The sequence below is a fragment of the Pan troglodytes genome, chromosome 3 (assembly GCF_028858775.2).
Source record: "Pan troglodytes isolate AG18354 chromosome 3, NHGRI_mPanTro3-v2.0_pri, whole genome shotgun sequence".
NCBI lineage: Eukaryota > Metazoa > Chordata > Mammalia > Primates > Hominidae > Pan > Pan troglodytes.
The window spans coordinates 3288618-3300940 of NC_072401.2; the positions used below are offsets into that span (position 1 = coordinate 3288618).

General features: G+C 45.7%; 1 protein-coding gene across 15 annotated transcripts in view; it reads left to right on the plus strand.

Moving 5' to 3' along the window:
• Positions 1 to 12323, plus strand: part of ADD1 (adducin 1) — an 86248-nt gene that overhangs the window by 53216 nt on the left and 20709 nt on the right. For 9 of the 15 annotated variants that reach the window (XM_024355928.3, XM_009447250.5, XM_001150514.6 and 6 more), the window contains exons 7-12: positions 1184 to 1327; positions 1433 to 1531; positions 2262 to 2438; positions 7781 to 8032; positions 10760 to 10861; positions 11525 to 11614. In XM_024355928.3, the coding sequence (XP_024211696.2) occupies positions 1184 to 1327; positions 1433 to 1531; positions 2262 to 2438; positions 7781 to 8032; positions 10760 to 10861; positions 11525 to 11614 (864 nt within the window). Of the gene's footprint in view, positions 1 to 1183; positions 1328 to 1432; positions 1532 to 2261; positions 2439 to 7780; positions 8126 to 10759; positions 10862 to 11524; positions 11615 to 12323 lie in introns of all 15 variants that reach the window. The other 6 variants (XM_009447251.5, XM_009447248.5, XM_001150180.6 and 3 more) reach the window with 1 other exon arrangement.

Sequence of the window (12323 nt, forward strand, 5' to 3'; positions counted from 1 at the left end):
CCACCTTGGCTCCCAGATGACTGGGTTTATGGGCATGAGCCACTGTGCCCAGCCTCTTTTTAAAAATTATCAAAATAATTTTGCTTGGTAAGGAAATTTCTTCTTGTATGAGAGCTGATACTTTGGAAGGAGTTAAATGTGGTATTGTCTTTTTAGGTTAACTTTTCTCTATGGAATTGATAAAGATAGTTTTTGAATCTTTGGAGCCTGTTACTTTAGGGTCATAATGTTGCTGTCTATAGGCCTTCTCTTTAGAAGACCTTCAAAAATGGCATATTCTGAGGCCACTCTGGGGAATTTTAGGAAACTTAAGGACTCTATGAACACTTAGATTTTTCTCTTTGAGAGTCAATTTTACTTAAATACATGTAGAGAAATTATATGAGAAATTATATAAAAAATTATATATAAATTGTATATATATAATTATATTATATATATACAAACTTGTATAAATTTGCTTTCACCTAATTTTTAGGTGTTTCAATGTTATCTACAACCTAAGATAAAAAGTACAGAAAAACTTTAGAGCACTTGGAAAACCTCCTCCTTTTTTTTTTTTTAAAGGAGATGAGGGTCTCATATGTTGCCCAGGCTGGCTTTGAATTCCTGGGTTCAGGATTCCTCCTGCCTCAGCCTCTAGAGTAGCCTCTTGACTACAGGTGCATGCCATCACATCTGGCTAATTTAAAAATATTATTTGTAGAGGCGGGGGTCTCACTTTGTTGCCCAGGCTGACCTCGAACTTCCAGGCTCAAGTGATCCACCTGCCTTAGCCTCTTGAGTGTTGGGATTACAGGTGTGAGCCACCATACCTGATGGGAAGCCTTCTTTTGAAATGCACTGAGTCCTCAGAGGAGTCTGTGGTCTGCTCCTTGCACTAGATGCAGTGCTCATTGTATAATTAAATCCAGGTTTACATAGCACTTATATCAGTGGGAAAAAGTCTAGAAAGATGTGGATTTTCTTTTGAGGCTCTCCCAGTTTAGGGGTAGTTTTGTTTTTAAGTGTGAATTGTTAGCACTGGAAACCAAGTTTGTCTTAAGTTCATAGATTGATTTTCAAGAAGAGGACAAAAACATTTCCCTTCCCATTTTATTTCTGCGAGGAAAGCATTTACCATATCATCAGTCATTGTGTAACCCCAGGTTTTCCTTCTTCATGGCGACCATTTGGTCTCTAGGTCTCTGCAATGAAATGTGGCCTCTTGCCAATCTCCCCGGAGGCGCTTTCCCTTGGAGAAGTGGCTTATCATGACTACCATGGCATTCTGGTTGATGAAGAGGAAAAAGTTTTGATTCAGAAAAATCTGGGGCCTAAAAGCAAGGTCAGTAGGCATCTAATCTGGTATTTAAATTACAGCAGAAAGAAGAATAAAGCAAAGGACCAGTCTTCCCGCCCAGCTCCACAGAGCATTCATGCTTCCCCTCAGGTTCTTATTCTCCGGAACCATGGGCTCGTGTCAGTTGGAGAGAGCGTTGAGGAGGCCTTCTATTACATCCATAACCTTGTGGTTGCCTGTGAGATCCAGGTAGGGGACAGCCATTCCAGTCACTCTACAGTTTATTTAGATGTGTCTGGGGTTCACATCGATTTTTTTTTTTTGATACTTATCGAGTAGGAGAGGAGTCTTTGAGCAATCTCTTTGCCAAAGATAAGCTCATGGATTTGGGACTTGATCAGGACAAATGCTGTTTCACTGATTGAAGTTGGCAAAGGATTACTGGGCTTTTCATTTCTAATTTTTAAATTTTCAAATATGTCAGTCACTACCATTTATGGAGTACTGGTGTGTACAGGCCTGGCATCAGGTGCTTAGTGTGTGTCATCACATGTGTGATGTCACATGACCCCCACAGTACTCTTTGAAAAAGCAGGTATAAAGAGGTAGAGACTCAGAGACTTGCCTGCAGCTTACAGCTGTGAGTTCCCCTCCACTCTGTCAGCCCTTAGTTCACGTTCTCCCCTCTGCTTCTTGACTTATGTCTGTGGTGTAGTGAGGTCCCAAGTCCTTTGTAGGATCCTGAAAGGTGCTGTGTTTTCTCATTTCTCTGCCAACTTTGGTGCCCAATATTTTTGTCATGCTAAAGAAATACTTCTGAAAGTAACCTTGTGATCAGTCTGTCACTATCCATTCTACATTTTTTATTCTTACACTCTAGAGATTTGGTTTCTTTTGAAACCTACATTTTTATTCAAGTCATCTGACCCTCTTGATCTCAGTAAGGAACTCAAGCCATGCTGTGTGTGTTTTGGAAAAGGTTCGAACTCTGGCCAGTGCAGGAGGACCAGACAACTTAGTCCTGCTGAATCCTGAGAAGTACAAAGCCAAGTCCCGTTCCCCAGGGTCTCCGGTAGGGGAAGGCACTGGATCGCCTCTCAAGTGGCAGATTGGTGAGCAGGAATTTGAAGCCCTCATGCGGATGCTCGATAATCTGGTAAGAATGGTGCCACCACTTGATGATAAACCTTTTGTTCTAAAAGCATCAGTGTTGGTGTTCTTATAGCAAGTGCGATTGCTGTCTTTTATGCAGTATCTGAATACCTTCACCTTCAAAGTCATGAAGAAGCACTAGGGTTAACTTCTAAGGTAAATTACAATAAAATGTAGAGGTGAAGGGTTCCTGGTATTGTTTTATTTTTTAAAGATAACCTTGTGTTTGGACTCAGTGGGGACAAGAGCACAGAGAATGCGTAGGCAGCTGGATGACCAGCTGTGTCAGCTCAGTCCCCACCATCCCACAAGCAAGCGAGAGAGGTGGCACTTTTGAAATCGGTCAGTCAGGTATTTAGGCTTTTGTCTTAACAGCAAATCCTGGCTGTCTGGGGCCTGATGACTGTGTTCCATGGGTATCCACTCCCTGTCCACAGTGTGGGAGCCCCTCAGCTGCTTATTGCAGGGACACAGAGCCCGGCATGGTCCAGAAGGCGGGCTTATGGGGCCTGCAGCACACAGGGAAAGTGAGCCCACACTGTGATAGGAGGGCGGACACACAGGATGTGTTCTGTGTTACAGGGTTGCCGTGAAGAATTTCATTCTTTTGCAAGGACTGGAGAGAAAATTTTATGTGGAAGGTAGCCCTTGGAAATGACCTCAAAGAATAGGTAGGATCTTAGCCTGAGTTTGAAAGCCTGGAAAAAAACAGGATGACAGGATGAAGAGGCCACAGCACAGCTGCAGACAGTGGGAGTGGGGAGATGGGAACATGCACCGTACGGTGCACCTTTCAGGTTCATCTTGACTTTACCAGGATCATTAAATACTCAGTTCTTAGAGCTGTATTAGAACACTGCCCTTGGGGTCTCAGTCCCGCAGCCACATCATCAGACACAGGGCTCTGGAGCAGATCCCTTCCATGCTGCACATCAGACCTCTTAGATGGGGGTCACGATGGTCCATCCTAACGCCACATGACCTCAAGTGGTGTAGATGTGAGGACATGTCAGTGTGGGGAAAGAAGGCTTCAGAGGGGCCAGTATCCTTGTATGCTGCCAGCCAGTACTGGACAAGTGGACACATTCCAGCCTAAGACAGGCGTGGCCCTTGGACCAGATCACAGATCACAGATGAGATGGGTGGCTTCAGGAGGCAGGGTGGCTTCAGGAGGCAGGAAGTTTAACTTTCCTGAAGGTTTGGAATAAAAAGTATTCATAGGTCTGATTCAGGCTATGTTAAATGTTCTTACTGAAATTCTTTGCACTTGGGATGAATATTGTCCGCTAGAAAGGAGGAACTGAGGGTTTTCTGCCTGGGCGCGATACTCAGTCAGTGGAGTAGACTCAATCAGTGACACAGGGACGAACAGAGAAGGCAGAGTCTAGCGTAACTTTTTGAGTTCATATAGTCAATGAGGTTGATTGCATTAATTGACTGTCTACTGTTGAGTCATGAACAGGACACAGTTCTTGCCCTCAGGAGTTTATGACCTAATAAGAGAGATGGACAAACGATTCCCAAATGAGCCCTGCCCCTGTGATCTGTGCAGTCATAGGCATGATGAGAGCTTGCAGGCAGAGGTGGGTGCCGATTGGTCAAGGAGGTAGGAAGAGGAGCAAAAGCTCACGAAGAAGGCTGAAGAAGCAGTTAGAGTTGGGTGGCCAGCCAGGGTAGTGAAGCTGCAGGGACTCATAGCTGGAGAAAGCTTGAGAGTGGGGCAGCCATGGCCCAGGTGTGCGTCAGGAGCCAGGTCATCCAGCATGGCTATGCAAGGTAAGGAGGGCTGAGGTTGGCCCAGTCACACAGCCCCTGCCTCCTGGTAAATACGGCGACATTTTGCTGCTCTTCTACTTACAGTCAGTGTGAGGGAGGAGAGAGAGGGGGTCAGAATGCACAGCAGCCACCAAAGACTGTGCTGAAAGCACATCCTAGAAGGCGGAGAGGGGGAAGTCAAAATCAGGCAGAAACTCTGATTTGGTAGGGAAGGAAGATAAGGATGAATGATTAATAAGTAAAACATTCATTACAAAAAGCATGATGAATGTTTACTCAATGTCCTTAATGTGTACAGATTGTTTTAATATTAGAAGGCCATATAGTTTATAAGAAATAAACTAGACAGCAATCACTAATCATAGTCCATGTTTTAATTTAGCATCGGGGTTGGCATATATGTTGTTTGCTAATAACTGAGTAGAGAATAGTTGCCAATTTCCACACTATAATATATGTTGCAGCCGAGCACAGTGGCTCACTCCTGTGATCCCAGCACTTCAGGAGGCTGAGGTGGGAGACCAGGAGCTTAAGACCAGCCTGGGCAACATAGCGAGATTCCTCTCCACAAAAAATAAAAAAATTTCAAAAAGAGAGATATATTTCATTTGAACTTCTACAGTTAGAAAAAAAATGCTAAATTGTCCCCCCCCCAAAAAAAATCAAGATATAATTTCAGTTTCTCAGAGAAGGAACAAATCCATATATATTTTCTCTTTCTTTTTTTTTTTTGTAGAGACAGGATCTCATCATGTTGCCTAGGCTGGTGTTGAACTCCTGGGCTGAAGCAGTCCTCCCACCTCAGCCTCCCAAAGTGCTAGGATTATGGGTGTAAACTACCACGCCTGACCCAAATCCATGGTTTTAACTACAAGCCAGATAGTAGTTCTGAGGTCTGAGTATTACTTCTGGTTTTGGTTTAACAGCATTTAAAGGGGAAGAATAAAGAAAATTCCATATGGTTTCAGGATAAAATGGTGTTGATGAGTCCTGGGTGGTTTATTCTGAAGTTGTGGAGATACTGAGTTCTGGCTCTTTAAGCACAAGGAAACTTGAATTAATAAGAACTGTGTTTTTCTGCAGATAGTCTTTATGGCAGAGTCATTCTCTTTTATTATTCCTCAACAAAGCATGCTCAGAAATGGGAAAACTGCCAGTACAGACATTTACCTTATCTTTCTGAGGACAATTATGAAAATAAAACCCAAAACAACTCCATTCGTGATCGTTATTAACCTTTTTTAAAAAATGTAGGCCGGTCGCGATGGCTGACGCCTGTCATCCCAGCATTTTGGGAGGCCAAGGCAGGCGGATCACCTAAAGTCAGGAGTTCAAGACCAGCCTGGCCAACATGGTGAAACCCCCTTCTCTACAAAAATTAGCCAGGTGTGGTGGAGGGTGCCTGTAATCCCAGCTACTCGGGAGGCTGAGGTAGAAGAAGCACTTGAACCCGGGAGGCAGAGGTTGCAGTGAGCCAAGGTCGAGCCACAGCACTTCAGCCTGGGTGACAGAGCAAGACTCCATCTCAAAAAAATAAAAGGAGGCCGGGCGTGGTGGCTCATATCTATAATCCCAGCACTTTGGGAGGCTGAGGCAGGTGGGTCATGAGGTCAGGAGATTGAGACCGTCCTGGCTAATACAGTGAAATTCCGTCTCTACTAAAAATGCAAAAAATTAGCCGGGTGTGGTGGCACGTGCCTGTGGTCCCAGCTATTCAGGAGGCTGAGGCAGGAGAATAGCGTGAACCTGGGAGGCGGAGGTTGCAGTGAGCCAAGATGGCACCACTGCACTCCAGCCTGGGCAACGGAGTGAGACTCTGTCTCAAAAAAAAAAAAAATTAAATTAAAAAAATAAAAAAAATATTGAAAGAGTGATTAGTAATGAAGATGGCCCCCAAAAAAGAGCAGTACCCAGAGGGGAGAGAGAATTCTGAATTGAGAGGAATGTTTCTAGAGTACCACAGCCAGCAGGGCACAGGCCACTGAAGTGTCTTGTATGTCTGACCCTGTGCAGTCCTTCCAAGTCCTGATTCTCTTGTGATGTATTGTGAAGGTGCTGCGAGTGACTTGGCTCAGGTGCGAATCTGTTAGGTTGTTGAGCAGACAGCTCTTCAGCATCCCCTGTATTACCTCTCTGTGCTGGGCAACAAATCACTACAGGCCTGGTGGCTTCGAGCAGCAGCCATTTATTTCCTAGCTTCTGTAGGGCAGGAGTCCAGGCACAGCGAACTCAACCTAGGGTTTCATAAAGGCTGCATTCAGGGTGTTGGCTAGGGCTAGGTTCTCATCAGGAGACTTGACTCAGAGGATCCACATCCAGGCTCTTCTAGACTGGGGACAGAATTCCTTTTCTTAGGGCTGAAGCATTCTTGGCAGCTTTACTTCTTCAGAGCCAGCAGTAGAGACAGAGACTCTTATAAGATAGGTGCTAAACTCTTCTGTGATACAGCCCATCATCACCTTTTGTGAATTCCGCTACTTAGAAGCAAGTCAGAGATCTCACCGGTGCTCAAGGTGGGAGGGGATTACAGGAGCTGGGGGTCTGGGGCCACTGTGAAGTCTGTCTCTCACACTTACCAAGTGCTAAGCACTGGCCAGGAGAGATGCAGAGGACACCGTCCATGCCCTTAGAGATGCTGTCTGTGGGAGGACTCTGCAGATGAGTTGGTCCAGTAGAGGCATGAAGTAAGTGGGGCTGTCTTTTACCACAGAGCACATGGTCATGAGGCAGAGCTGGAGGTGAATTTGAATGTTGTTGTATTCAGACGTAAAGTAATTTTGCTGAGAACCAGTTGTCATGAGGTATACTTATTTACCTTACTTACCTAAAGATTATCACAGTATTTAAACTGTAACTTAAGAGGTAAAAGTCTATTAAGTATGTTGATGAATATAACCTGCACAGTGGCTGGCAGCAAGTAAGCCCTGTTTGGGTGTTCAACTTTAATTTTTTGTTGAAATATGTAAGCAGGAGAGTGCACCTACCGCAAGTGTTCAGTTTGTTCATTTTTAAAAACTGAACCCCCTGTATAACCAGCAGTCAATAAGAGCAACGGTAGCAGCACCTCAGAACACTCCCAGCACCTCCTTCAGTTCACTTGTCCCATCCCAGGGGTGACAACTGTCCTGTCTCCCAGGACAACCAAAACAAAGGTTGTTTTGCATCTTCTGCACTTTTAATGAATGGTATTACATGGTGTATGTTCTTTGCAGGTTGTCTCTTTCACTCAGCGTTGCCTTCAGGAGAGTCATCCACGTGGTTGGTTTAGAGCACATTGTGTCACTATAAGCCTTCTTATGAAGACACTAGACTATCCATCTCCTATATGGATGGACTTTTGGGTTGTTTCCAGTTGTGGTTTACGAGGAGTAGGGTTGCTGTCCACATTTTAGTACCTGGTTTTTGGTGAACACATTTGCTTCTGTGGGGTGTAAAATTAGGAGTGGAATTGCTGAGTCATAGGGTATGCATGTGTTCAACTTTTGTGGATGTTTCCACATGATTTTCCAAAGTGAAACCCTGTTTTGAGATCTGGAATATTGACTGTCTTTCACTCTCCTTGGACCCTAGGGCTACAGAACTGGCTACCCTTATCGATACCCTGCTCTGAGAGAGAAGTCTAAAAAATACAGCGATGTGGAGGTTCCTGCTAGTGTCACAGGTTACTCCTTTGCTAGTGACGGTGATTCGGGCACTTGCTCCCCACTCAGACACAGTTTTCAGAAGCAGCAGCGGGAGAAGACAAGATGGCTGAACTCTGGCCGGGGCGACGAAGCTTCCGAGGAAGGGCAGAATGGAAGCAGTCCCAAGTCGAAGACTAAGGTGTGGACGAACATTACACACGATCACGTGAAACCCTTGCTGCAGTCTCTCTCGTCCGGTGTCTGCGTGCCAAGCTGTATTACCAACTGCTTGGTCTGTGCCTACCTTACTGTTCATAGTTAGATGACGTAGAGCAAGTTGGGTAGCTGGGGCTTCGGAGGCTTTGGGAATCCAGCCTTTCTGACCCAGGTGTAAAGCGAACCTTCCTTATTCACTTTCTTGTAGTCTGAACCTAAGTCCACTGAATGCATTACTAAAATTCGGGTAATACTATCTGCTTGAAACTGCTTAAGATGTAATGTAACTCCGCAGTAGTTCCAGTATATCTCCATATATAGCAAAAATACACAATAATTTACATGTATTAACCTACAAATAGGAGCTCTTCTTATTTAATTCAAATTATATTCAGGGACTCTTAATACTTCATGCACAAAAAGACACTTCAGTCCTAAACCTGTATTTTAGTGTTGTGAACTCCAGTGGTTTCAAGTCACTAAAGTTTCTTCTTTAAGTCTTCAGTGTTTTCTTAAGCAGTTTTCCCTTGTGGCTCCCTGGCGTGTTCTCTGCTGACTCTTGTCCCCTGCCCTTAGTGTTATTCCCCTGCTTTCTATCCCAAAGCCTCCGAATGCACACCCCCAGCTGCCCTCTGCATGGACTGTTGCATGTGAGTAGACGGCCATAGTGGCGAGTCACCTTCTGACTCCTGCTGGGTGCGGCATGACCCAAGTGCAGCGCAGGCCATCTGCAGGCACCAGCGACAGACGCTGCAAGGGGTGCTTCGTTTCAGCGTTAATGCCGCTCAAGTTACCGTTTGCCCTGAGAGGTGCTCCCATGTCGTGGTGCTGAGACCTCCTCTGAAGATGGGTCTTTACTCCTCCTGTAACCTACCTCTAACAGTCCACCCAGCTCTGCTTTAAACTGTAGAAGAGGCCCATTTCCAGAAGCCCCTGGAATGGAGGAGACAGGGGCTGAAGCAGACTCATCTATGCATGACTAGTTCATTAGGAGTTCAGTTGAAATTAGATTAGATGCTCCTAAAACCATGGGCAACCAAATACATAAAGTGGGGCTTTCTTTTCCCCTTGTAACAGTGTTTTACTTTATAGATTTATTTAAAGAAAAAAAGTTTTATCTTCCCCAGGTGGTCCTGGTGTTTTCCTGACGCAGTTGGTGAGAAGCCTCCGTGCTCCTGAGCGGCCGCGTCACCTGGGCAGGGACCCTGTGTGGCCATGGGGCTCTGAGCATGGGAGTGCGTCTCTCCTCTTCTTTCCTGCCCTCCTTGTCTTCTTTCCCCCCTTCTTCCTGTCTCCCCCTTTTCTTTCATTTGTTTATTTTTTACTTGTTTCACTTGTTAAAGGAAGTGGGCCTTATAAAACCAAAAAAAAAACCCAAAACACCTTTCTGCGGCTGATGTGAAGCACAGTGCTGAATTGCCATGAGGAAGTTTTCCAAAGCGTTTAGGCAGCAGCGCGAGCTTTATTTACCATTAGCTTGCAAAACAACTAAGTCACTTTAGGCCTTGTAGTCAATGTGTACATCCAAGGGGAGGCCTTGCTCCGCATTTACATTTGTTTCTTACTGTTCTGGAGTGACAGAGTCCATGCAGTGCTCCCAGGTTGGTATCTTTTCATTTATAATGATTGCTGTTACTTTTTCAAATGTGTTCAAGTTTCTGAGGTTGCTGTTTGAAATGTTTTGACTAAAAATTATTTTTAATAAAACGCTGGAGTTGTTTTTATCTGAGAAGATAACCATCAGTGAGTACCCACAGCTCCATGCCCATTCCACACTTTCCTCGCAGTGGCTCAGCATTTGCTGGTTTTGTTGCTTTTTTTTGAAGTCGTATGGTTTATGGCTATCTTATTGCCTCTCGAAAGTATTCTGAAAGGCATAACATTTGCTCTCGAAGATGGGCTTGTTTTAATGTTCAGTGCCTACTCATGCCTTAGAATTTGATTAAAAATCTCAGATTTGATTGGAGATCCAAAAAAAAATTATGAGTGGAAGGCTCAGCATGCTGACGAGATGCACTGGTACTAAAACAGCCTTTAAATATTAAGGACTCATGAAGCGCTTCAAGTTTGTTTGGGATATTTTTGTAGCACTCAAAAATATTAAGTTATATAAAATATTCGACATCACCAAACTCTTCTTCCAGGTAGCTACCGTGTAAGTGTCCGTACAGTAATGTTCTTGGGTTGAAAGTTACGCAGACAGTGCATTCTGATGCTGTCATTTACTTTAATGCAAAACTTTGGTGATGCCCACTCTTGCCTCACGGTGCAGGCTCCTCCCTAACCCCGGGTAGCAGCATCACATTGCTTTTCATGACCCTGTCATCTCATGCTTCCAGTTGGCTTTGGTGTTGGATGATTTTCAGAGCGGTGAACCAATGGTCTCTGAGGGGCCTCCCCTGCTGGTCCCAGGGTTATGGGGCTCAGCTCTGTCGTCAGCCTACCTTATGACCCAGATTCAGCTGGGCTTTCCAGATGGTCGTTTTCCATCAGTCATGACTTTGACTTCCAGCATTAACTGGTCTTTATGTGGCTGCATCCTGCTCCCATGGCGACTCTGCTGAGTGACCCAGATTAGATGTGGTCATTGGTTCAGTCCCCTCTGTGATGTTCAGTGCATGACCAGATGTGAGATAAACTGAATAGATTGGATGCTATGTCACTTATTGTTGTCATAATTCTGACTTTTCAACTGTTCTTGATATTACAGTGGACTAAAGAGGATGGACATAGAACTTCCACCTCTGCTGTCCCTAACCTGTTTGTTCCATTGAACACTAACCCAAAAGAGGTCCAGGAGATGAGGAACAAGGTGCGTCCTGCGTCAGCACTCAGTGGGGGCTTGGGTGTGGGATTGGAAGGGATGCCAGCTGCTTTGGGGGGAGGGGGTGCTTGCTTCTAGCAGAGGGCATCTGCTGTTGTTGCCACTGTTGCAGCTGAAGCCATCTCTTCACACCGCTGCTGTTCTACCACCAGTGTGAAGTATGAGCAGCAGACATTTTTTGGGCCCTATTGATTCTTGAACTGATGTTTGCTCACAGGTCAGAATTGGAAGCTGCAAAACCTGTTCTTAGCAAGAGCAGACTCCTGTCCCTGACTTTCAGGGTTCGTTCAAAGACTTGTGAGTGGCATTTGGTGTATCAGAGCAGGAGCCCTGCCAGTGCTCACATCACTAGACGATGGACATGCAGCGAGTGTTTCCCCCAAGTTAATGACAGTGAGAGACAGGTGTCCTGCCCAAGCATCTGGAAGATGTGGGGAGCTGGGAATAGTCTCCATCCCTGCAGACCCACGCCCCACTAAGCAGGCATGGCGGTCACTCAGAACACATGGGGCCATCCTGCCTGCGTGGGGCAGTGGGAGAGCTGAAATGTAGCTTCCATGTGGCTGGGGCCCAAGTGCACAAGCAGCAGGGCTCCCAGGCAGCATGGCTGCTTCAGGACCGTTGATGTGTGCCTCTCCTTCCCACCCTCAGATCCGAGAGCAGAATTTACAGGACATTAAGACGGCTGGCCCTCAGTCCCAGGTTTTGTGTGGTGTAGTGATGGACAGGAGCCTCGTCCAGGTGAGAGCCCAGAGTGTCTCTGACATTAGTGGGTGGTGGCTGTGTGACCGCCTGCTCCAAAGTTATTCTGAAATTGAGAGAGTGACTTTATGAGGTAAGTATTCTAGGCAACCAGTTACCTTTGTTAAAACCTTCATGATGAGAAACGGTTCAGGCACTTTTCCTTGAGTTCTAGATGGAGCGAGCATGCTGAGGGCTGTGTCCACCCCTCTGGTCCTGCCCCTTGTAATGCATGCATATGTGAGGGTGGCACATACACCACCAGCTTTGGGGCTCAGATTCGGCCCGGGTTCAGCAGCGTTCTGTGTAAGGCGCTAGGAGAGGGTGGGTTTAGGGACTCTTGTTCTGGTACATATTGCTGTCTGCAACAAAGTGCTGCTTGGGTTGCAGAGGGGTGGGTGCCTGTAAATGTGGTGCACATTTACACACATTTCTACAAAATGACTCTACCTTGTGGCACATTGAAGAGAATTGTGTAAGTAGTTATCTCTGAAAACTAATATGCCACCTAATGCTTTAACACCTGACTCTGCAGGGGTAGACGATTGTTGGATTTGTCCAGCCGTGGTCCTGGTTTCGTGTTCAGTGTCTGCACGTCCTGCCGTCATCACTGCCACACTTACTGTTGACAGCTGTCCCTGCTGCATGCTCTTAGCCAGCTCCATCCTGTGCTCTCAGCTGATATTTCACAGGCTGGGCCTGGTGTGCT